The 26,881-nt window shown below is 39.5% G+C and overlaps 1 protein-coding gene and 1 long non-coding RNA gene across 5 annotated transcripts in view; one reads left to right on the top strand and one right to left on the bottom strand.

Moving 5' to 3' along the window:
• The window catches only part of PEX1 (peroxisomal biogenesis factor 1), a 48,898-nt gene extending 38,298 nt beyond the window's left edge, over positions 1-10,600 (top strand). For 3 of the 4 annotated variants that reach the window (XM_059712293.1, XM_059712294.1, XM_059712292.1), the window contains 3 exons: positions 1,139-1,327; positions 1,598-1,728; positions 10,493-10,600. In XM_059712293.1, the coding sequence (XP_059568276.1) occupies positions 1,139-1,327; positions 1,598-1,728; positions 10,493-10,577 (405 nt within the window). In that variant the 3' untranslated portion in view covers positions 10,578-10,600. The remainder of the gene's footprint in view (positions 1-1,138; positions 1,328-1,597; positions 1,729-10,492) is intronic. The other variant, XR_009454736.1, reaches the window with a different exon arrangement.
• On the bottom strand, positions 969-4,076 carry LOC132242933 (uncharacterized). The gene is made up of 2 exons (XR_009454737.1): positions 3,852-4,076; positions 969-2,843 (listed from the first exon to the last, which is right to left on the bottom strand). It is a non-coding gene; the product is annotated as an uncharacterized LOC132242933 (long non-coding RNA).
• Positions 10,601-26,881: the final 16,281 nt, after the last annotated feature.

Below are 26,881 nucleotides of genomic sequence, written 5' to 3'. Positions count from 1 at the left end.
GTATGTTGTACAGTCATCGTATAGGGTAGGGATGTCAAGTTGGACAGTGACTTGTCTCCTAACTAGCCCCACATGTTCTCTCTGATGGACTGGTTCTTCAGTAAAACAGTCTTGTTCTCCTTACACTAATGAGTCATTTTTCATTTCTTGGTAAGAACCAAGACAGAGTTGGCAACAAGTGGGTGCCAAAGTAGCCAGTTGGTTTCTTTCAGGTTTATCTCCCTTCATCACTGGTTCTCAGACATCTTTAGTAGCAGATCCATTTTATATTAAATCTAAACTCTATTATTCTAGAGCATTTGAGGATAAGGAGAAAGTTGGTATAATGCAAAAATTTTTGACCACAAAATGGTATCTATTTGTAACACTTTTGGTGGAAAGTATAACCACAATAAAAATGTTATGAGTAGTAGTAATGTTTCCACAAGAAAAATGTTAAGATTAAATATGGGCAGTATCATTGTTTTACTGAACTAAAATAGCATTCAGTACATCCCCCCTCCCCCAAAATTAACAGTGGCTTGCAGTTACTTTATTGGCACATATAACATTTTAACAGATATTTAGTTATCTTTTTCTTGTTTTTTTTATAAATTTGTGTTAATTCAGGTTTTTAAAACTATAAAAGTGATCCATTTTTATTCCTAAGAATAGTGAGCTATTATTTTAATTCTAGTCATTGTTTTTCTGTTTTTTAACTTCTATATAGAAATGTCTCAGAACCTTATATATTTGTTGAAAACTAAAGCTCATTTGGAATCTATCTTGAGGGCATTAGTGTGGTAGATATAATAACAAAGTGTTAAAAGAACCTTGTGTTGTGGCAGTTTTCACTCTGGCGGTTCAACAATATAGCGATAAATGGACTTTATAGAATACTAGAGGCCCGATGCACGAAATTTGTGCAAGAGTAGGCCTTCCTTCCTGGCTGCCAGCACCAGCTTCATCTGGAAGGACGTCCGGTCTAATTAGCATATTATGCTTTTATTATTATAGATAAGCAGTTTGCTTAGCTTCAGTTAATTAAATTATAAGCTTGTCCATCTTCAGGTTTTAGTATTTAACATTTTTTACTTTATCTTTGATAAATACATACTTTTTTTCTCTCTCCTCCTCATTATTGCACCTAACCCTGCAGAGCTCACTGTGCCTGTCTGCACCAAGCTCCATGACTCAGGATGCTCCTGGGAAAGATCAGTTGTGTTCACGGCCTCCAGTGTTCAGAACAGCTTCACAAGACGGTTACCAAGAACTTACCCAGGAACAAAGAGACCAACTGAGAGCAGATATCAGTGTTATCAAGAGCAGATACCGGAGCCAAAGTGGAGTATGGCTTTTCTCTCCCCATCCATTATCATTGTAAAACTTTTAAAGATTGTATTTCCTTTTTTGATATACATTTATTTGATTTGTAGGTGAGCTATATTTATAAACAAGGGACTGAAACTCATTGATCAGTCAAATCGCTGTGTGCTTCCTATCAGAAAGGGACACAGAGTCTCCTGAAACACTGACAAAAAGAGATAACAGTCAAAGTAAAAGACTGCTGCTTTTTAATCATGTCCCTGAGGTAACTTTTTGTCATTTTCATTTTAAGGAGGATGACTCCCTTCACCAACCAGGACCAGCCAAAACCAGCCTGGCCATCAGTCAGTCGCATTTACTGACCGCACTCAGTCACACCAGGCCATCCATTACTGAAGATGACTGGAAGAGTTTTACTGAGCTGTAAGTAACAGATTCTGATTCATCTTATTAGAAGTGACAGTTATACATTTAAACTCTTGAAGTTCTTAACCAATTCAGAAATTTGTTTAGTAGTTATGCATTTAAACACCCATAAACTTCAGGAGTATAGAAGTCAAAAATGCATTTTAATCAACCAATTCTTTGATTAAATCATTCATTAATTCAAATATAATTTTAAGAGCTTTGAAGAAATAAAAGGAAAATTAAAAGCTCAAAATGGTTTCAATATGTAGTTTGAAAAAATTGTTTTCACTTTCAAAATAATGTGTATTTTACTAATCTCTAGAACATTCCTCCAATACATTCAAGTTGCTCACTCATACACATTTGGAGTTACAGGGATCTTGCAATTGTCTCTGTAGTGACTTAGAAGTCTGAGACCCATAAAGTAGGTAAATGATTCATCTCAAGAAAAGATTTTTCCCTTTCTTAATTTTGCAATACTTTGGGGTATGCATGTGTGTGTACATTGTAAAGGCAGAAAATTTTTCCTGCTGGTCCAGTACATAATTAAATTTACATAAGATAGATTCTAACAGAAAAACAAATTTAATTGCACATGTTATGGGAGCTCCATAAAAATAAGAGACTCAAAGACAGACAGTTGAGGCTTATATACTATCCTGAGCTCAGGAACTGGATAGGGGCCAGGGATTTAAAAGGGAAGGAAGGTGAGAAAAGCATATGTGTGATAATCAATGTTTGCCCTGCCTTGCAGATAAGACTTACAGAAAAAAAAAAAAAGTTACCTCTGGTAATAGCTCTCTTTCTAGCACCAGCCTACTGTCTAAATTCTTCTAGACAGATAAGGGAGCAGTAAAAACTCCTTAGTCTGCTGGGTCTTGATTCCCTTCAGCTCAAAATGGTGCACCTGCCAAAGTGGCACATTCTGTTCCTTTCAGTCCCCATCTCTGAAAAGTCCTCAAGAAGTTTCATAGTCCAAAAGCTGAGTGGGTAGATGGTTCCAGCTCACTGAAGCAGCCTGTTAGTGCCGAGAATAGGTCTGTTTAAACAGTGTCTCTGGTTGCAGGAGGTGGTGATACAGGTTTGCTCCTAAAGTTAGGCCTATATTGTGTAGGCAATCAGATACATTTCTATGGGAACAAAAGAAAAACAAAGGGTAATGATTAGAGCAGACCATAACTCCATTCTGAGGGCTGCCAGTTGAGATTTCTAGGTGTCAAAAGAAAGCATCTTTTGCAGTTTGGCTGCTCAGGTAAACTTTCTGAGTGGCTCACACAGCAACAGGCAGTAAGATTGCCCATGCATATCCTGCTGTGATTTCTGGAAAGTTTAGACCAAGTTGTTTGTATTCAGTTTTCAGGAAAAGGGTAGTCTTTATTTACAGGGAAAGGAAAGTAAGGAAAGCAGATGTGTAGTAATCAAACACAGGACAAAACATCAATTAACAGCACTAGAATCCGATACCTGCGCAGGTGTATTACTGAAACATAATTCCTCTCTACATTCACCCCATTTCTAGCAAAGGTAACCACAGTGAGACTAATCTGTTTGCACATTAAGTGTAGTTTCAATAAACTTGGCCTGATTATTTACATAAGTGCAGCAGGAATAGTGATTGTCTATATATGCTCTTGTGTATCTGCTTTATTGGAATTTTTCAAAGCCTCTTGAGGTTCCCAAGATATCCTGAGGTTTCTACATCTGCCAGGAAGTTATGTTCTTTTCTTTTTATTTTATTGATTTTTTTTTAAATATATTTTATTGAATTTTTACAGAGAGGAAGGGACAGGGATAGAGAGCTAGAAACATCAATGAGAGAGAAACATCGATCAGCTGCCTCCTGCACACCCCTGACCGGAATCGAACCTGGGACCCTTGAGTCCGCAGGCCGACCCTCTATCCACTGAGCCAAACCGACTAGGGCTATTTTATTGATTTTTTACAGAGGAGGGGAGAGGGAGAGAGATCGTTAGAAACATCAATTCAGCTGCTTCCTGCACACTCCCTACTGGGGAGGTGCCCACAACCAAGGTACACGCCCTTGACCGGAATCGAACCTGGGACCCTTCAGTCTGCAGGCCGACCCTCTATCCACTGAGCCAAACCAGTTAGGGCAGGAAGTGATGTTCTTTACTCACCTGGCAAAGCTGCTAGCTGGGAACCCTGTAAGCAGGTACCAGGCTGGTTTTCCAAGGTGTTTCATTGGCTCCATAAAGTGAACCTTAGTTCCTTCTATGTGCATTCTCAAATATATATTCCAGTTCAAGCCTTCAGAGTATAATCAGTGTTTCTAACTGTGTCTGTTAGAAGGAGAAAAGAATCTTGTTGAACTTATGCAAATAACTATATTGTAAGAATATTCACTAAGAGTTTCTGAATTCTGAAGGGCTCAGGTAGGGAGCACTATATTTTCTTTTTTTTTTTTAAATATATTTTATTGATTTTTTACAGAGAGGAAGGGAGAGAGAGAGAGAAACATCGATCAGCCGCCTCCGGCACATCTCCCACTAGGGACGTGCCCGCAACCCAGGTACATGCCCTTGACCGGAATCGAACCTGGGACCCCTCAGTCCGCAGGCCAACGCTCTATCCACTGAGCCAAACCGGTTTCGGCAGGAGCACTATATTTTCAAGGAGACTAACAAGTACAGGTTTCTGACAACCTTCAGATCATAACATTGAACTGGGTAAGAATCTGCAGAAAAATTTGGTCTAATACATAATTAAATTTACATTAGATAGATTAGAAAAACAAATTTAGTTGCATATGTCAATCTTTGTTTACAAAGATATTTTTTACCAATTTATTGATAGCTTAAAAGAAGAAGGTTTCCTTAAATCTGGGGGGAAAACAAAAGAACCAATAATGTTATAATCATCCTCATTAACTCATTGAGTCCCATGTAATTAATTCTTGTTGATCTTGCTTTTTGGTTAGCAGTTTTAGGAAGCCATCGGGTTCTCCACCAGAGTTCTGCAGATTCTTACCAGTTCAGGGATATGATCTGAAGGTTATGAGAAACCTGTACTTGTTAGAGTCTCCTTGAAAACGTAGCACTTTTGCAGGAACACTTTTGCAAAAGCATTAAAGTAAAACAGTAACTGTCTGTAAATGACAAAAAAAATGGCCATGTTTCAAGATCTGATGTGAATTCATTATAATTCAATTGACAAGATAATTATTTCTGTGACACACAACATTTTTAAGATGATACCCAGAATTATGACGGATATCATTATGTATCAAATTTTTAGAAATTTTATAGAGTTTTTGAAACACATAACAACAACATATATCCATAAGATATAACCAAAAGAAGTTTTAGCATTACTTCTAGATTTTGGTGGGTAAATATACTCCATGATGTTCCATAAAACTGTCTCATGACATGTTTCTCCACATAATGTGTCAGGTGGTGCATGACTGTATAACAAGCCTAATTAGTTTAACAAATCTTTTGAGATGTTCCAGGGGTCTCTTAAAAACTCTGAAGTGAGTTTGAGTTCAAAATACTTAATTTAGAATTTGATTTGGGGAACATTTGTCAAAAATATAAAAAGATTTTAAAACAGTCAAATAGGATTCTATATCACTGTGAAACAATATATAGTTATCCATTTAACCAAAGTGACAAAAATTTCGCAGGCAAATACAGAAAGTTACATATTTGTAAAAAAAACCCTCTAGCTCTTTTAATAAGAGAAGAATCTGTTTTCTAGGCCAATTAAGATTGTGAAAGGTTTTTCTTTAGCTTTTATCAGTAGCAAACCAATAGACCAAGAAAAAATTTTTCCTTTTAGCAGATGAAAGAAATTTATTAAAGTTTATTTTTAAAAACCCTTGTAATAAATTTACTCCATTTTAGCCAGCTTGACTACACAAAGTAAAATTCTCTCTTCAACTTTCTATTTCCCTTAACAAAAATCTATCTCCATACTTTTTCCCCCCCACGTTTTAAAAAAAATTTTAGAGTAAGAGAGAGAACATCAATCAGTTGCCTCCCACACGCACCCTGACTGGGGATTGAACCCACAGATGATGCTCCAACCAACTGAGCCACCTGGCCAGAGCTCTCATACCTTTTTACCAAAAGCAAACCTACTTTCCTTGTATACAGAGTTCTTATTTCTTATAGTTTTAATTACATATATTAATTAGAATTCCTAACCCTTAAAAACCTTAATTTCTAGTAATTCTGAAATGTTACACTAGCATTCTGTAGATTGGCAAATCTATGAATACATTTAATAATTTCTAGATCATAACCCTCTTTCTGCTAGTACAGTTTTTCACTGTAGCATAGGACATGTTTACTAATACATCCAAATATTGTAGTAAGAAACCCATGTTCGCCGAGGTCGGTTTGGCTCAGTGGATGGAGCGTCGGTCTGCAGACTGAAGGGTCCCAGGTTCGATGCTTGTCGGGGGCATGTACCTGGGTTGCGGGCACATCCCCGGTGGGAGATGTGTAGGAGGCAGCTGATCGGTGTTTCTCTCTTATCGATGTTTCTGACTCTCTGTCTCTCTCCCTTCCTCTCTGTAAAAAATCAATGAAAATATATTTTTTTAAAAAAAGGAAGAAACCCATGTTCAGTAGTGGTTCAGTATTTTATCTTAAAAATGATCTAGTCAATGAGCACCCATCATTTAAATTAGAAAAACTCTAAGAGTGTAAGTTACCAAAAAGTTTTGAAAAATTATTCAAGTAGACCTCATAAAGCAACTATTATTGAAAAGTTCACTTACGAACTTTAATTTACTTTTTCTTAAAAATATTTAGATTACTTGTGAAAATTCCATGAGACATTAAAGTAGATAACCATTAATGATAAATTTGGTAACATGAGCTTATTTTACTAAGAAACCGGGGTAGAACAAAAGTATGTCAACATTATATTAAATGCGAATAACTCTGAAAACATGACTATTGTAATTAAACAAACTTTTTTTCTAACTAAAGATTATCCCAGATCATGTAAATTTGAAAAGCATTAGAGTTAGTTTCTATTTTTGAGAGTTTAGAACTATTTAACTTAATTGAGTGCTTATTTTTTAAGCCAACTAAATAAAGCTTTTTTACAAATTAATTTTGGCAGTACCATCCGATTGGAGGAAAGTATCACATATACATAACATACGTATATCCATCCATAGACATTCACAAACACACCGACACAGAGACCCTATAGAAGTGGTTCTCAACCTTCTGGCCCTTTAAATACAGTTCCTCATGTTGTGACCCAACCATAAAATTATTTTCGTTGCTACTTCGTAACTGTAATGTTGCTACTGTTATGAATCGTAATGTAAATATCTGCTATGCAAGATGGTCTTAGGCAACCCCTGTGAAAGGGTCGTTCGGCCGCCAAAGGGGTCGCGACCCACAGGTTGAGAACTGCTGCCCTATAGCTTCCATTCCAAAATTTTAGCCATGAGTCGGGTACAATAATACAAAAGTCACTAGTTTATAAGTAACAGTTGAATCCAAATTGTGTCTCTGGTAGAACAAGTTAAGATTACTTGCTCAAATGGCTGATGGTTTTTACTAATATTTGTGGAGAAGACTTCCAAAATGTATATTTGCCCTTGACAAGAAATCTTATGGAGGCTCTGGACTAGATCTGGGGCTGGGAGCTTCTGTAGCCGTCTGTGTTGTAGAAAGTCCTTTTCAGTCTCAGGTGATTGGGGGTAGTGTTTTGGTTATCTCCTGAGGTGTTTATATTTTAAAGACATGGTAAGATTTACATCTTCAAGGGAGAAAGAATGCATGTTTTCTCCTAGGAGTTGTGAGACGTATTTCTCTGTTATCAGAAGTGTAGGATAATTACTATTTAAATTTTTCCTCTTTTTAGGACAATTCTGTTCTAAATATCTCTAAGCATTTTGAGAGGAACAGGGTAGATTTTGGGGTTGGTAAAAATAGGTAGACTTTGAAATGTTTCTAGAGCCACATTTCTGGTTTGGCAAAGAATCCAGTTTGTAAAATAACAGTCTCTTGACCATCCATCCAACTACCTGCAGATTTTCAGTTAAGGTGGGAATCAAAAGATGCCTGTATGCAGAGCTGCAGGGTGTAATGCAGTATGCCTTTACAAAGCCTGTATAAGGTGTTCAACCTTGGATCAGTTCACCTTAGGGGAAAAGGCTCTACTGTTGCTTCTTCCAGCCCTTGAGTAATCGGCTCCCCTGTGAGAGGGTTTCCATGGAGCCATCTGGCTTGTCTGATAACTGCAGTAGCATCAAGGTCCCTGTGAGCGGGGTTTTATAGATAGTAACCTCTCTGAGTTATAAAATTGGTAGGATGTTCTGAATATAGAGGTAACTACATCCACCAAGGACATGATTCTTCTCAATTTCATGCCTGAGTAACCTATATAACCCCCAGGGAAGTTAAAACAGACAGATTGTGGTACATATATATAGTGGAATATTACTTGGATATAAAAAAAAGAATGAAATCTTACCATTTGTGAGAGCATGGACGGATGTAGAGGGCATTATGCTAAGTGAAATAAGTCAGACAGGTATATGTGGAATCTAAAGAACAAACAAAACTGAAACAGACTCATAGAACAGACTGATGGTTGCCAGAAAAGAGGGGAGTATGGGAAGGCTGGGTGAAAAAAAGTGAAGGAATTGAGAAGTACAGATTGGTAATTACCAAACAGTAATGGGGATATAAAGTACAGCATAGGAAATAGTCAATAATATTGTAATATTACGTGTGGTGCCAGGTAGGTACTGGAAATATTGGATATGGGATATTTTGTAAAATATGATTGTCTAGTCACTATGTGGTATACCTAAAACTAATACAAAATAACACTGAATGTAAACTATACTTGAAAAAACAACAGGCAGGCAGGCAGAGCTGGACTTTGAGAAGGGAATTGACATTGGATGTGGTAATTTCTGTTCTTTCATCTGGTTAAGGGAGTCCATACGGTTAGCAGCAATAGTCCTGTGTGTCCTCTTTCCACAGGTGCAAGTAGGCGATTGTTTAGCATGAGAGCTCTCTAACTAAATTTTTTTAAATTTAGAAGTTTTCCAATTCAAAGGATCCATCACCTGGCCATTGACAAGTAGCATCTTTAATTAATCTTAATAGTGATGCAAACCAGTAAGCCTTGTGTAACTTAAGCATGGACGCAAGAGGTGTCCCAAAAGAGGATGCAAAAGATGCAGCCCTCACAAGACCCATCAAGTTCATTCCCAGAATTAACCATGGTAGGAGGTGTAAAACAGTGGTGCTGTGAAAACAGTGTCTCTGGTTTCCCAGCGAACATGAGATGCCTCCAGTCGCAGGCCTGCTCATCTGTGGCACTGGGCAGGCACTACGGAACTGGGACTTCTCAGCACTAAGAAAACCCTGAAGGTTGAGAGGACAAAGGCCCCTTTGGTTGGGAGCCTTTAAGACCAGCTCCCTAAGGGCTGACCCAGTTGGACAGAGTGCTGCTTGTTACTTCTGTCTCAGCGTCTACTCAGCTGGCTGCAGGTACAAACTGGTACTTGCATCTTTTGGCTGACCAAGGCCAGAGAGAATATTCTCACAGGTTACAAAGCCAAACTCTCAAGACAGAACAAGATGAGAGGAAAACCTCTTTCAGTTTTTTTAAATAGGGGACCCACATCAAAGTCTCCTGAAACAGGTGCAGGGCTGGCTCAAACCACGGGCTTATAGGACTTACCTACTTTCTACCCTAGGATTTTCCTTCTTACGATAAAAGACAGACAAAAGGGGGAAAGGACCAATAGAAAATGAGTACTCATAACAGATCTTTATCAGTCACTATACCAGGGGTGGGCAAACTTTTTGACTCGAGGGCCACAATGGATTCTTAAACTGGACCGGAGGGCCGGAACAAAAGCATGGATGGAGTGTTTGTGTGAACTAATATAAATTCAAAGTAAACATCATTACATAAAAGGGTACGGTCTTTTTTTAGTTTTATGATCCAGACCGCGGGCCGTAGTTTACCCACGGCTGTACTACACCCAAGCAACTAGTTCACACAAGTATTTTTTCCTGCTGATCTAAACTTAGGAAAAGGAAAAGGACTCTCCCACTGTCCAGGTGACTGAGGCAGTAACAGTTCTTACCTTCGCCGGCTCTGGTCAGAGGTCCCATTTAATTTTGTGCCTATGGGAGCCACATAAAAATGTGAGACTCAGAGGCAGCGAGGCAGTTGAAGCTTCTGTGCTATTCTGAGCTAAGGAAAGGGATGGGGCCAGGGCTTCAAAGGGGCCAGGGGGAGGCAGGCGATTCACAGCTGGGTGTGTGCTAGTCCGTGTTTGTCCTGCTGTGCAGGTAAGGCTTTCAGATAGTTACTCTGGTATAGCTGCCTTTCTGGCACAGGCCCCCTATCTCAATTCGAGGCAATTGTGGGGGCGGTAAAAAGCTGCTTCCTTCTGAGTCTGCTGGGTCTTGATTCCTTTCAGCTCAAAATGATGCACCTACCAAACTGGCACATTTTGGGGTGACCAATTCTGCTCCCCTCAACATAAGTAATATGAAAGTATAAAGGTTATACTTTTATATTACTCATTGCCATTTGTACTTTATCTTTCTAAATTGTCTGTTTATCCCCTTTGCTCCTTTTTCTAGAGGGGTGTTCAACTTTTGAAAATATATTTGTAAGAACATTAATTTCTGTTATGAGCACTTTTTTCCAGTTTCCCTTATGTTTCTTAAAACATAATTCTATTTGCAAAGAATCCATTGTCTTTTGTAATTTTAGCATTTACATGTATTAAATATTATCTCACTTCTTTTTTAAGGTATGAAAACTTTCAAAATCCAAAGAAGAGGAAAAATCAAAGTGGAATAATGTTTCGACCTGGGCAGAAAGTAACCCTAGCATAAAATAAACTTTTTTTTTTTTTTTGTGACTTGTCTATGTTGTAACAGTAAATATGGTGTCTGTAAATTTCTTTTTTATTTAATAATTAACTTTTTAAAACTACAGATTTGTAAACCTGTGGTTATATAATGATAAGGATTACTTGAGATTAATATAATAAATTGGGATATTTATAATAAATTAATAAATTCTTTATCTTATTTCCTATAAATATATATTAAATCTTTAATGAAATAACATTGGCCAAATAGTAGAGAATGTAATTAAATACATTTCTTAGACCTAACAATTGCATATTCAATATCTTTCTTGCATTTGACAAGTTTTATGCTTAGCAACTTCTTGACTGTTTTGGAAACAAAATACCCTATTTTTCACAAATCCAATTACCTTTTCTTCTTATATCAGCAAATGTGCCATTTTTACAAAATTCAAATAAGTTTAATTATTCCCTTGACCAGAAATGAATCACATCCCCCTATATACTCCATCCAGCTCCAAGGCCAGGGTCTTGAATGATGTCCATTCCTCCCCCCGTTTCACCTTGACTTTATTTCGATATTGAATCCATGAACTACATTGTACAGTCAGCCACTATCAACACAAACTGTGTAGTAATGTAAGGGGAAAGGAAAAAGGAGAAAGTTAGGTGAAATATACATACAGGGAACATGAGACAGCAAAGAAAAATGTCCAGGCAGCAAGTATTGCCCTTTCTGCAGCTAATTATGAGGCCGTGACTGGTAATTTGTACTTCTGTTATATATATCATGTTCCGTTACTCCAGCTAACACATCACATGTGAAACTCTAATTCACTGATGTGTGATAAATAAGTCCTTTGTTTACTAAAGGGAAAATTTTAAATTACAAGAATCAAGTAGGACCATCTATTTTGGTCTTAAGAACCCTACAATTAGCACCAAAGACCCCAGGTACTGCCTAATTGTGGGCTTTGCTGCTGAATATGGAAGCCACATGCACCTGGCCTCTCACGTGGCAGCTGCCTGACTTCTACTCCAGGGCCCACCCATCCCCACTGAAATCACATCTCCCACTTGCATCCCCACCAATTGGGGATTCATAGACTGATTCATTCAACATCCATTCCAAGGCCCTCCCCCTTGCTTTCCTGTGCTCCCTGGAAAGTGAATTACTGAGTCACATGAGCTTCATTATAGCCATGCATGACTGTGACAACATAGTTCTAGACCAGAGTATAGGTTGGTAGAAATCCCTGGGCTTCCTTCCTGGAAAGAGGGCACAATGTCTGGAGATGTAGCAAGCATCCTGTAAACATGAGGTGAAAACCACCAGCAACTGATAGCAGAGCAAGAAAACAGAAGGGAGAAACCAAGAGGGCAGCATAGGTAAACACCTGAAATTGCTCCCTCGCACAGCCACTTCAAAAATACAACTAAAAGACAAAACGGACATCATGCAGAACCACAGGATGGCTGGCTGAGTGGAAATTCTACAACTAGAAGGGAAGAGAAAAGCACACTGATACTCAGAGGAGGTGCGGAAGTGCAGAGGTACGGAGGCACACACGGAAAGGGCTGGCAACTGAGGATGTGGTTGTCTTTTTCAATCAGGTGGGAGACAAGCTCCCGACTGCTCTAAACTCCAGTCCCGGGCGAGTCTCTGGGGACACAGACTCATACGGGAACAAACTAGACTGTCTGGCATCGGGCAGAACTCAAGGGCGGCTTTCCCTCAGAGGTGCTTGCAGCGATTACCGGGACTCTTAGGGTAGGACTGAGGAGCAGCCATAGCTGCTTGCTCTGCCCTGTTGATTCCCTGAGACCCCACCCCACCCAAGCTGTGCACAGAGGCTCTTCCATATGAATAACCTGGCCCTTTGCAATCTAAAAATTACCTAACAAACTGCAGCTGGGTCAGAGAGACCCAAAACATCCAAAAGAAGGCCCAAGGCCCCACAGCAGCTTGCACTGCTTCACAGCTGGGCCTCATCTGGGCACCTCCAAACCCCAAACAAAGAAGAGGCATCTGCAGGTCTCTCCCTAGCTCCTGCTGGGTAGCCTCAGGCAGAGGCTAAATTAGCACCTCCTTAGGGATCCAAGAGCCAGTGTCCCCAGCAGTCAGAGTGGGACCATCCAGATTACAACTCCTCAGATCCATAAGGGACACACTCAGGGGGCAGACTCAGTGAGCACCAAAGTCCCACTGAAGCAAGTCTTGCCCCAGAAGGGTGTCTCCAGCACAGAAGTTCTCCCACTGCAGACACAGCTGATTCTCACAGCCAATTGGCCTGGTGGTCAATTCCTCCCAGTGATAACTACAACAATCAAGGCTTAACTACTGTGTTAAGTAAGTCTTGCTTAACAAGACTGTGCACAAAGACCACAAGGGGGTGCACCAAGAGTGTCCACCTCAGGTAATTGGGGAGGCTGAGCCACTGGGCCCTATAGAACATCTACCACAGAAAGCCACTCTATCAACACAGGGAAGCATAAAAAATGTGGAGACAAACAGGTCACAAATGACAGAAATGGAGGAAAGCAAACTACTGGATATAGAGTTCAAAACCACACTTCTAAGGTTTTCAAGAATTTTCTAGAAACCACCGATAAATTTAGTGAGACCCTCAAGAAATCTAGTGAGACCCTCGAGGATATGAAAAAGGACCAACTAGAAATTAAGCATACACTGACTGAAATAATGACTATTATACAGAGTTCCAACAGCAGACTAGAGGATCACAAGAATCAAGTCAAAGATTTGAAATACGAAGAAGGCAGACACTCCTGGGGGGCACAGCGACCACGCCATCTTGGGAAACAGAGCTGCTTGAGACTAGGATCCTGGCCTCAGCACCACCCAGTCTGAACTCGGACGCATACCAGGACCCTGCAGCCACTGGGGACAGAGACCTGTGACCACAGCTACAGACCTGCAGACACCAAAAGTTCAGAAATCCCCGCGGCAGATCCGTGAGTAACAGAGCCCATCCCCCTCCGTGCAGGCTCGCGGGCAGCGCCATAGTAACTGATAGACCCACCCCTTGCCGGGTGCTGCCACAGGAACTTTAGCCTGGAAATGCTTGAGCACCTTGGAACTGGTCCTTCGTAGTGCCTGCTTCAGGAGTCCTGGGCTGGGAGCAAACGCACGAACACTGGGAACTGGTCCTGCGCGCACTGCCTGCTCCAGGAGCCCTGGGCTGGCGAACACCGCGAATTTGTCCCGCGTAGCACGGGCCCAGAGACCCCGATTCTCTGGGCAGGAGGCAGCACCAAGCACCAGTGACTTGACTGTGTTTCTGAGATCCTTGACTCCCTGTGCATTCATACTAAGAGCCAGTGACTCCAATTCTTGGTGCAAGGGCACACAGGGACCCTGATTCTCAATGTGAGGTTGCGCAAAGCAACAGAGACTCTGATACTGGATTCTTGGGGAACTCTGACGCCTGGCGCACGCTAGGCGGCGCTAATTTTCAACATGCTCCAGGGAGGTCTCTGTTTCAGCACGGTGCAGGCAGGGTCCCTGATTCTAAGGGCGCGCACAAGGACACATTGAGCGCTGGCAACACTGACTCTGAGCGAGCCTGGTTCCCACCAACCCACAACAACAACACATCTTAGTGTCAGAGCTCTTCAGTGACACTAGGGTGGTGTGAGGCTCCCACTGCACACGGCCCAGGCCCACGCAACTCGACGTTTGAACCATCGGGAGATAATCAGAATGAAGAGACGACACAACACCCAGACGAAAGACAATGAGGAGTTGCCAAGAAAGGAAATTAATGAAGTTGAAGCATGCAACATGACAGAAAAAGAATTCAGAGTAATGGTTGTATAATTCATTCACCGGATGGATGAGAAAATCAACAACCTGTGCAAGAATCAGGAAGAAATGAAAAGTGATATAGCTACAATCAAAAACACCATAGAAAGTTTCAACAGCAGACTAGAAGAAGCAGAGAACCGAATTAGTGAGTTAGAAGATAATGCAGAGAAACAAGCTCAATCTGAACAGCAACTGTAGAAAAAAACTAAAAAGCGGGAGGAGAGCCTAAGGGAGCTTTGGGACAACATGAAACGAAGCAACATACGCATAATAGGGCTACAAGAAGGACAAGAAGAGCATCAAAGATTAGAAAATCTATTTGAAGAAATAATGACAGAAAACTTCCCAGATATGGGGAAGAAAAAAGTTACACAAGTACAGAGAGTCCCAGGCAAGATGAACCCCAAAAGACCCACACCAAGACACGTCATAATAACGATGGCAAATGTACAAGACAAAGAGAGAATCTTAAAGGCTGCAAGAGAGAAACAGAGAGTTACCTACAAAGTATCCCCCATCAGATTATCAAATGATTTCTCAACAGAAACACATCAAGCTAGAAGGGAATGGAAGGAGGTATACAAAGTGTTGCAAAGCAAAGGACTGAATACAAGAATATTTTATCCAGCAAGACTATCAATCAAAATTGAAGGGGAAATCAGGAACTTTGCAGGCAAAAAAAGGCTAAGGGAGTTTATCACTACCAAGCCAGCAATGCAAAAAATGCTAAAAGAAATGCTGTAAAAAGAAGAAATATAAAGATAAGAAAGAACACAGGCACGAAAATAGAAATGAATCCAAGCACGTACTTTTCAATAATAACTTTAAATGTAAATGGACTAAACGCTCCAATCAAAAGACATCGAGTGGCTGAATGGACAAAAAGACATGACCCATATATATGCTGTCTACAAGAGACCCACCTCAGAAAAAGGGACTCACACAAACTGAAAGTGCAGGGATGGAAAAATATCTTTCAGGCAAATGGAAATGAAAAAAAAGCTGCGGTAGCAATACTTATATCTGACAAAATAGACCTCAAAGTGAAGGCCATAACAAGAGGTAAGGAAAGCCACTTCATAATATTAAAGGGATCGATACAAGAGGATATAACCCTTATAAACATATATGCACCCAATGCAGGAACACCCAAATACATAAAAAACCTCCTGGAAAATAACAAGGGCGAGATCAACAACAACACAATCATAGTAGGGGACTTAAACAAACCACTGACATCACTGGATAAATCCTCTAGACAAAAAATCAGCAAAGAAACAGCGATCCTAAATGACTCACTAGATCAGATGGACTTAATTGACATCTTCAGAACATTTCACCCCAAAACCACAGAATATATGTTCTTCTCAAGTGCACATGGGACATCTTCAAAAATAGACCACATATTGGGTCACAAGCAAAGTCTCCCCAAATAGAAGAAGATGGAAATCATACCAAGCATCTTCTCAGACCACAAGGGCATAATATTAGAAATAAACCACAATAAAAACAATCCAAAAGACTCAAACACTTGGAAGCTGAATAGCATGTTACTAAATAATGATTGGGTTATGAGTGAGATCAAAGCAGAAATTAAAAACACCCTGGAAACTAATGACAGTAACAGTACAACAACCCAAAATCTATGGGACACAATGAAAGCAGTCCTGAGAGGGAAGTTTATAGCACTGCAGGCCTACCTCAAAAAACAAGAAAAAATGATAGTCATTTAACTCTACGACTCAAAGACTTAGAAAGAGAACAACAAAAAAAGCCCAGAGTGAGCAGAAGGAAGGAGATAATAAAGATCAGAGCAGAAATAAATGACATAGAGACCAAAAAAACAATACAAAAGATCAATGAAAGCAAGAGCTGGTTCTTTGAAAGGATAAACAAGATTGATGAGCCTCTAGCCAGGCTCACCAAGAAGCAAAGAGAGAGGACTCAAATAAACAAAATTAGAAATGAAAGAGGTGAAATAACAACAGACCCCTCAGAAGTTCAAAGAATTGTTAAAAAAATACTATGAACAACTCTAACAAACTAGACAACCTGGAGGAAATGGACTATTCCTAGAAAAATACAATCTTCCAAAACTCAATCCAGAGGATTCTAAAAATCTCAACAGGCCAATAACGATGGAAGAAATTGAAGCAGTCATCAAAAAGCTCCCAGCAAACAAAAGCCCGGGGCCAGACGGCTTCACAGGGGAGTTTTACCAAACATTCAAGGAAGAACTAAAACCTATCTTCCTCAGACTATTCCAAAAAAATTCAAGAAGAAGGAACACTTCCCAGCTCATTCTATGAAGCCAGCATCACCCTAATACCAAAACCAGATAGAGACAACACAATGAAAGAGAATTATAGGCCAATATCCCTCATGAACATAGATGCCAAAATACTCAACAAAATTCTAGCAAATCAGATCCAGCAATACATCAGAAAGATCATTCACCATGACCAAGTAGGATTCATCCCAGGGATGCAAGGATGGTACAATATCCGAAAATCAATAAACATGATTCATCACATAAACAAATTAAGAGATAAAAACCACATAGTCATATCAATTGATGCAGAAAAAGCTTTCGACAAAATTCAACACCCTTTCTTGATAAAAACTCTCAGCAAGGTAGGAATAGAAGGATCATACCTCAACATAATAAAAGCCATGTATGACAAACCCACAGTCAACATCATAATCAATGGGCAAAAACTAAAACCATTTCCCCTGAGAACAGGAACAAGACAGGGATGCCCCCTCTCACCACTCCTGTTCAACATAGTACTGGAAGTACTAGCCATTGCGATCAGACAAGAAGAAGAAATAAAAGGCATCCAAATTGGAAAAGAAGAAGTAAAACTGTCCTTATTTGCATATGACATGATACTGTACATAGAAAACCCTAACGACTCCATCAAAAAATTATTAGCGTTAATAAATGAATTCGGCAATGTAGCAGGATACAAAATTAATGCCAAGAAATCTAAGGCATTTCTTTACGCCAATAGTGAACTTACAGAAAGGGAGACTAAAAAAACAATCCCATTTACCATCGCACCAAAAAAACTAAGGAGAAACCAAGATGGCAGCATAGCTAAACACCGGAAAGTGCTGCCTCCCACAACAACTTCAAAAATACAACTAAAAGACAAAACAGACATCATCCAGAACTACAGGAAGGCTGGCTGAGTGGAAATTCTACAAATAGAAGGAAAGAGAAAAGCACACTGAGACTCAGAGGAGGTGCGGAAGTAAAGTACAGAGGTACGGAGGCTCGAGCGCGCGCAGAAAGGGGCTGGCACCCGAGGATGCGGCTTTCTTTTTGAATCAGGAGGGAGTCACAAGCTCCCGACTGCTCTGAACTCCAGTTCTGGGAAGTCTCTGGGGACCCAGGACTCATACGGGGAGAAACTGGACTGTCTGGCACCGGGCGGAACTTGGAACTTGAGGGCGGCTTTCCCTCAGAGGTGCTTGCAGCAATTACCAGGACACTGAGATGCGGGGCCCCTTAGGGCAGGGCTGAGGATCAGCCATAGCTGCTTGCTCCACCCTGTTGATTCCCTGAGACCCCGCCTCGCCCAGGCTGCCCCAGAGGCTTTTGCATATGAATGCCCTGGCCCTTTGCAATCTGAAAATTACCTAACAAATTACAGGTGGGCCAGACAGACCCAGAACTTCCAAGAGAAGGCCCAAGGGCCCACAGCAGCTTGCATTGCTTCACAGCTGGGCCTAATCTGAGCACCTCCAAAACCCCAAAAAAGGAAGGGGAATCTGCAGATGTCTTCGTAGCTGCTGCTGGGTAGCCTCAGGCAGAGGCTAAATTAGCACCTCCTTAGAGATCCAAGAGCCAGTGTCCCCAGCAGTCAGAGTGGGACCATCCAGATTACAACTCCTCAGATCCATAGGGGCACACTCAGGGGGCAGACTCAGTGAGCACCAAAGTCCCACTGAAGCAAGTCTTGCCCCAGAAGGGTGTCTCCAGCACAGAAGTTCTCCCACTGCAGACACAGCTGATTCTCACTGCCAATTGGCCTGGAGGTCAATTTCTCCCAGTGATAACTACAACAATCAAGGCTTAACTACAACAAGACTACAACAAGACTGTGCACAAAGGCCACAAAGGGACGCACCAAGAGTGTCCACCTCAGGTAATTGGGGAGGCTGAGCCACTGGGCCCTATAGGACACCTACCACAGAAAGCCACTCTACCAACACAGGAGGTATAAAAAATGTGGAGACAAAGAAACAGGTCACAAATGACAGAAATGGAGGAAAGCAAACGACTGGATATAGAGTTCAAAACCACGGTTATAAGGTTTCTCAAGAATTTTCTGGAAACTGCAGATAAATTTAGTGAGACCCTTGAGGATATGAAAAAAGACCAACTAGAAATTAAGCATACACTGACTGAAATAAAGAATAATATGCAGAGATCCAACAGCAGACAAGAGGATCCCAAGAATCAAGTCAAAGATTTGAAATACGAAGAAATAAAAAATACCCAACAGGAAAAGCAAAAAGAAAAAAGAATCCAAAAATATGAAGACAGTGTAAGGAGCCTCTGGGACAACTTCAAGCATACCAACATCCAAGTTATGGGGTACCAGAAGAAGAGAGAGAGCAAGATATTGAAAACCTATTTGAAGAAATAATGACAGAAAACTTCCCCTACCTGGTGAAAGAAATAGACTTACAAGTCCAGGAAGCGCAGAGAACCCCAAACAAAAGGAATTCAAAGAGGACCACACCAAGACACATCATAATTAAAATGCCAAGAGCAAAAGACAAAGAGAGAATCTTAAAAGCAGCAAGAGCCGAAACCGGTTTGGCTCAGTGGATAGAGCGTTGGCCTGTGGACTGAAAGGTCCCAGGTTCGATTCTGGTCAAGGGCATGTACCTGGGTTGCGGGCACATCCCCAGTGGGAGATGTGCAGGAGGCAGCTGATCGATATTTCTCTCTCATCAATGTTTCTAACTATCTCTCTTCCTTCCTCTCTGTAAAAAATCAATAAAATATATTTTTTTAAAAAAAGCAGCAAGAGAAAAAAAGTCAGTTACCTACAAGGGAGTACCCATATGACTGTCAGCTGATTTCTCAACAGAAACTATGCAGGCCAGAAGGGAGTGGCAAGAAATATTCAAAGTGATGAATACCAAGAACCTACAACCAAGATTACTTTATCCAGCAAAGCTATCATTAAGAATTGAAGGTCAGATAAAGAGCTTCACAGATAAGAAAAAGCTAAAGGAGTTCATCACCACCAAACCAGCATTATAAGAAATGCTGAAAGGTATTCTTTAAGAAGAGGAAGAAGAAAAAGGTAAAGATAAAAATTATGAACAACAAATACATATCTATCAACAAGTGAATCTAAAAATCAAGTGAATAAAAAATCTGATGAACAGAGTAAACTGGTGAATATAATAGAACCAGGGGCATGGAAAGGGAGTGGACTGACAATTGTTGGGGGGAAAGGGGTGTAGGGGTGCAGGAAGAGACTGGACAAAAATCGTACACCTATGGATGAGGACAGTGGGAGGGGTAAGGGCAGAGGGTGGGGTGGGAACTGGGTGGAGGAGAACTATGGGGGGAAAAAAGAGGAACAACTGTAATAATCTGAACAATAAAGATTTAATTAAAAAAAATTAAGATACCTAGGAATAAACTTAACTAAGGAGGTAAAAGACTTATATGCGAAAAACCACAGGACACTGAAAAAAGAGATAGAGGAAGACATAAACAGATGGAAGAACATACCGTGTTCATGGATTGGTAGAATCAACATCAACAAAATGTCCATACTACCCAAAGCAATCTATAGATTCAATGCAATCCCCATTAAATTACCAATGGCATATTTCACAGATCTAGAACGAACATTCCAAAAATTCATCTGGAATAAAAAAAGACCCCCAATAGCTGCAGGAATCCTGAGAAAGAAGAACAAAGTAGGTGGGATCTCAATACCAGATATCAAACTGTATTACAAAGCCACTGTTCTTAAAACAGCTTGGTACTGGCACAAGAACAGACAAGAACAGATCAATGGAATAGAATAGAGAACTCAGAAATTGACCCAAAGCACTATCCCCAATTAATATTCGACAAAGGAGGCAAGAGCATACAATGGAGTCAAGACTGTCTCTTCAATAAATGGTGTTGGGAAAATTGGACAGATACATGCAAAAATTGAAACAAGACCACAAACTCACACCATACACAAAAATAAACTCAAAATGGATAAAAGACTTAAATGTAAGATGGAAAACCATAAAAATACTAGAGGAATCTATAGGCAGCGAAATCTATAGGAATTTCTTCTCTGATAATGCTCCTAGGGCAATGGAAACTAAAGTAAAATAAACAAATGGGACTACATTAAAATAAAAAGCTTTTGCACAGCAAAGGAAACCATCAACAAAACAACAAGAAGACCCACTGCATGGGAGAACATATTTGCCAACAATATCACCGATAAGGGTTTAAACTCCAACATTTACAAGGAACTCATGAAACTTAATATTAGTAAGATAAACAATCCAATCAAAAATGGGCAATGGCCGAAACCGGTTTGGCTCAGTGGATAGAGCGTCGGCCTGCGGACTGAGGGGTCCCAGGTTCGATTCCGGTCAAGGGCATGTACCTGGGTTGCGGGCACATCCCCAGTGGGAGATGTGCAGGAGGCAGCTGATCAATGTTTCTCTCCCATCGATGTTTCTAACTCTCTATCCCTCTCCCTTCCTCTCTGTAAAAAATCAATAAAATATATATATAAAAAAAATGGGCAATGGACCTAGATAGACACTTTTCGAAAGAGGACATACAGAGGGCCGAAAGACATATGAAAACATGCTCAAAGTCACTAATTATATGAGAGATGCAAATCAAAACGACAATGCGGTATCACCTCACACCTGTCAGAATGGCTATCATCAACAAATCAATAAACAACAAGTGTTGGAGAGGATATGGAGAAAAAGGAACCCTTCTGCACTGCTGGTGGGAATGCAGACTGGTGCAGGCACTGTGGAGAACAGTATGTAGCTTCCTCAAAAAACTCAAAATGGAACTCCCATTTGACCCAGTGATCCCACTTCTAGGAATATATCCCAAGAAGCCAGAAACACCAATCAGAAAGGATATATGCACCCCTATGTTCATAGCAGTACAATTCACCATAGCTAAGATTTGGAAACAGCCTAAGTGCCCATCAGCAGATGAGTGGATAGAAAGCTGTGGTACATCTACACGATGGAATACTATGCTGCAGTAAAAAAGAAGGAACTCTTGCCTTTTGCAACAGCTTGGATGTAAGTGGAGAGCATTATGCTAAGTGAAATAAGCCAGTCAGAGAAAGATAAATACCACATGATCTCACTCATTTGTGGAATATAGAGAACAACATACACTGATGAACAGGGACAGATCCAAAGACAGAGAAACAGCAATCATACTATTAGTCCCCAGAGGGAAATTAGGGGAGGGTGGGGGTAAGGGGAAGAGATCAACCAAAGGACTTGTATGCATGCATATAAGCCAAACCAATGGACATGGACAACAGGAGGATGAGAGCATGAGTGTGGGGGGAGGGGGGAGGATGGGGGTTAATGGGGGGGGGGGGAATGAGGACACATTTGTAATTCCTTAACTAATAAAGAATTTAAAGATTAAAAAAAATAAAAATAAAAAAGTGCATTCAGAAGGTCAAGAATTACATTTATATTTATAATATCAGAAGCAGAATTACTTATATCAGAAAACTAAAAAAATATATAATAATTTTAGATAATGACCTCAACTGTTTAAAAATATAGTTATTATAGTTATTATAAAGAAATACATAAAAATGTCAATGTTATGTAGATCTATGTGGAAGGACTATGGTTTTTTTGTTTGTGTTTTGTGTGGGGGGGTTGGGGGGGACTTGCATTATATACAGAAAAAATGGGAAGGCTCACTAGAACTACTAGTAGAATTTAATCATAAAGTTGATAGAAGTGAGGAAAGGGATTAGATGAAATATATATAGTAAATAGCAGGATTTAAGAATAGAGTGAAATTGCAGCTATATCTTTATTTTCTGATAAGTCAACTATGCATACTCAAGCTGTACTTCTCATACAACCTAGACCTGAAATGCAAGCTAATGACTTCCTCTGTTGCTTAGCAATAGAAATAGTGGTGGGCTCCAAAGCTGGAGGAAGCTGGTTGCACTGGATTTAAGAAATGGTCAAGAATATACTAATCCTGCCTACTGCTATACCATGGGAATCCAAGGGTTTTTCCAAAGTAATTTTTCAATTTTTATTTGACTGGCTGTGTCTACTGTAATCTTTAGTTAAAAAGTGAGTTTTTTTAAATCAAGACTGATTTTAAGAATGAATTTTAACATGTACTTTAATCTGTCTAGGAACCTTCACTATATAGTCTAAATTTGCCTTTAAAATCAAGATATAATTCACACAGCATACAATTCACCTTCTTAAAGTATTAGTTTTGTTTAAAAGGACAGTTTTTAACATGGCACAAAAATTTCACAGAGGAAATAATTTTAAATAATTCCACACACAAAAAAAGAAATACAAAGAAGTAAAAAACACCCAACCGGAAAAGCAAAAAGAAAAAAGAATCCAAAAATATGAAGATAGTGTAAGGTGTCTCTGGGACAACTTCAAGCGTACCAACATCCAAGTTATGGGGGTGCCAGAAGAAGAGAGCAAGATATTGAAAACCTATTTGAAAAAATAATGACAGAAAACTTCCCCTACCTGGTGAAAGAAATAGACTTATAAATCCAGGAAGCACAGAGAACCCCAAACAAAAGGAATTCAAAGAGGACCACACCAAGACACATCATAATTAAAATGCCAAGAGCAAAAGCCAAAGAGAGAATCTTAAAAGCAGCAGAGAAAAATAGTCGGTTACCTACAAGGGAGTACCCATTCAATTGTCAGCTGATTTCTCAACAGAAACTATGCAGGCCAGAAGGGAGTGGCAAGAAATATTCAAAGAGATGAATAGCAAGAACCTATAACCAAGATTACTTTACCCAGCAAAGCTATCATTCAGAATTGAAATTCAGATAAAGAGCTTCACAGATAAGAGCTAAAGGAGTTCATCACCACCAAACCAGTATTATATGAAATGCTGAAAGGTGTTCTTTAAGAAGAGGAAGAAGAAGAAAAAGGTAAAGATAAAAATTATGAACAAGAAATACATATCTATCAACAAGTGAATCTAAAAATCAAGGGAATAAATAATCTGATGAACAGAATAAACTGGTGAATATCATAGAATTGGGGCATAGAAAGGGAGTTTACTGACAATTCTCAGGAGAAAGGGGTGTGGGGGTGTGGGAAGAGACTGGACAAAAATCGTACACCTTGCCGAAACCGGTTTGGATCAGTGGATAGAGCATCAGCCTGCGGACTGAAAGGTCCCAGGTTCGATTCCGGTCAAGGACATGTACCTGGGTTGTGGGCACATCCCCAATAGGAGATGTGCAGGAGGCAGCTAATTGATGTTTCTCTCTCATCGATGTTTCTAACTCTCTATCCCTCTCCCTTCCTCTCTGTAAAAAATCAATAAAATATATTTTTAAAAAAATCGTACACCTATGGATGAGGACAGTGCCGGGGGGGAGGGGGGGGTAAGGGCCGAGGGTGCGATGGGAACCAGGTGGAGGGGAGCTATGGGGGGAAAAAAGAGGAACAACTGTAATATTCTGAACAATAAAGATTAAAAAAAAAAAGTTCCTAAACTGAAATATAGTCATCTACCAAGAGTCTGACTGGGAGAACATGTATTGTGAGCCCTGACTACTAATTTACAAGGGTTTTTTTTTTTTAAACCATATCCATTGTCTCCAAGGTGTACTGAAAATTCCACCCAGCAAGGGCTGGGTTCCCATGCATGTTGTTCACTGCTGTAATCAAGAGCAGTGCCTTGTACTGGGGGATCACTAAATAAATAAATGACCAATATGTGTGAATGAATTGTCCTTATTTCTCAACTGAAATTGGAATAATCCTCCTTTGAGTAAATAAGGAAGGGGGAAAGAAAAACAAAACAATCTAGCTAGTATGTTAGTCCTTAACTTTTTTTTTTTTAGATTAGAGCAGAAGTGATTGATCAGGAATCAGTGTGATTGTAAAAGCAATGGAAATTGGCCATCTTCAATAGTTGCAGGATACAGAAGCACGGATTCTTAAAATCGGGATGGGCATCTTTTTTCCTACAGTAAAATACTCAATGCTCATAGGTATAAAGAAGAAAAATTAAAATGTTAAATGTAAAACACTGGACAATGGCATTAATTCATAGAATTTACTAGTTTCCTAGATAACCTGATATTTTAGGGAAAACTAGCATAAGACTCACCCTCCTAGGAAGTTTCCAAGAATAAAACAAATCAACAACTAAAAGCTAAGGAGTATCCCAGAATAACAAATACCATCAACCATATGTCCACAGAGAAATTCTGCCCCGAGTTTTAGACAGGAAATTGAAATGACTCATTTTGGCCTACATATTTGCTCTGACCTATTACTCAGATACTTCATAGAAACCAGTGCCAGTAAAAGGGGGTGCTACAGCTTCTTACAATAGTAAAAATACCAGGATCTAAACCACTGATTTTTAAATCACTTTAACCACAACCCGGAGTAATACATTTTACTTGCGACCCAGGTTATACATGCACACTGCTGAAACAACTTCCACAAAACAATACCAGCTCTTACCACATGAGATGTTCTCTGATACTTTCCATTCTCTCTTATTCTACTCTATTCTTTCTCATTTTATTGTATTTCATAAAAGTAATGCTAGTTTTGGCCCATTCGTGGGTTGAGACTTGTAAATTGAAAAACACTGGCATAAATAGGAATAAAGTACTAGAATATAGAATTGCTTTATTATTTTATGATCATATATGTATGCATGTTGAACAGACACACACACACACACACACACACACACATGCACAAAACACTTTAAACCTACAGCTTTCTCAGCAAAGTAAAATGCATATAAGTAAAAGCATGCCTTAGAGCAGCAGTTCTCAACCTGTGGGTCGTGACCCCTTTGGCGGTCGAGCGACCCTTTCACAGGGGTCGCCTAAGACCACCCTGCATATCAGATATTTACATTACGATTCATAACAGTAGCAACATTACAGTTACGAAGTAGCAACAAAAATAATTTTATGGTTGGGTCACAACATGAGGAACTGTATTTAAAGGGCCAGAAGGTTGAAAACCACTCACTGCCTTAGAGTTACAAAACTATTATAAAATTCTACAGTAGGTAGAATATTTTTTCTTTGATGTAACTTTTATTCAGCAGCATTTGGAATCTCTAATGTTCTCCAGTAAATTCGAATAAGTGGAATGATCATTAAATTTATTCCACCAAAATATTATCTGGATCAATTATCGAATTAGTTCACCCTTCCCAACTTTAAAGGGATTACAGAACTTTAAAATCATTGCACATGCAATGTTTTTGTGGACCTAAAAGACTTAAAAGTCAGGCTTTTCAATCTTAGGAAAGAAGAACAAAGTTGGAGGTATCATGCTACCCGATATCAAACTATACTACAAGGCTATGGTAATCAAAACAGCATGGAACTGGCATAAAAACAGACACATGGATCAATGAAATAGAATAGAGAATCCAAAAATAAACCCATACCTATATAATCAATTTATGATGACAAAAGAAGCAAGTACATACAATGGGGTGAAGGCAGTCTATTCAATAAATTGTGTGGGGAAAACTGGACAGATAAAAGCAAAAATAAATAAACTAGATCACTTTCTTACACTACATACAAGAATAAACTAAAAATGGATTTAAGACTTAAATATAAGACCTGAAACCATAAGCTCCTAGCATTAAACTCTTCTATATCACTCTCAGTAACATTTTTTGGATATGTTTCCTTGAGCAAGGGAAACAAGAAAAAATTAACAAATGAAATTATGTCAAACTAAAGAGGTTTTGCACAGCAAAGGAAACCAATAAAATGAAAATAACTATTATACATCTGATAAGGGCTAATATCCAAAATATACAAGGAGTTCATCATACAACTTAACCACAACAAAAACCGCACAATCCGATTAAAAAATGGACAGAGGACCTGAACAGACATTTCTCCAGAGGACATACAGATGGCCAACAGAAATGAAATGATGTTCAACATCAGTAATCACCAGAGAAATGCAAATTAAAGCTACAATAAGATGTCACCTGACAACTGTCAGAATGGTTATCATCAATAAATCAACAAACAAATGTTGGTGAGGATGTGGAGAAAGAACATTCACGTACTATTGGTGGGAATGCAGATTGGTGAAGCCACTATGGAAAACAGGTTCCTCAAAAAATTAAATGGAACTGCCTTATGACCCAGCAATTCCACTTCTGGAAATATATCAGAAGAAATCCAAAACACTAATTCAAAAAGATCTTCATTCCATGTTCATTC

This window comes from Myotis daubentonii, chromosome 10 (genome assembly GCF_963259705.1).
Source record: "Myotis daubentonii chromosome 10, mMyoDau2.1, whole genome shotgun sequence".
Classification (NCBI taxonomy): Eukaryota; Metazoa; Chordata; class Mammalia; order Chiroptera; family Vespertilionidae; genus Myotis; species Myotis daubentonii.
This window is presented reverse-complemented; position numbering and strand designations above follow the sequence as displayed.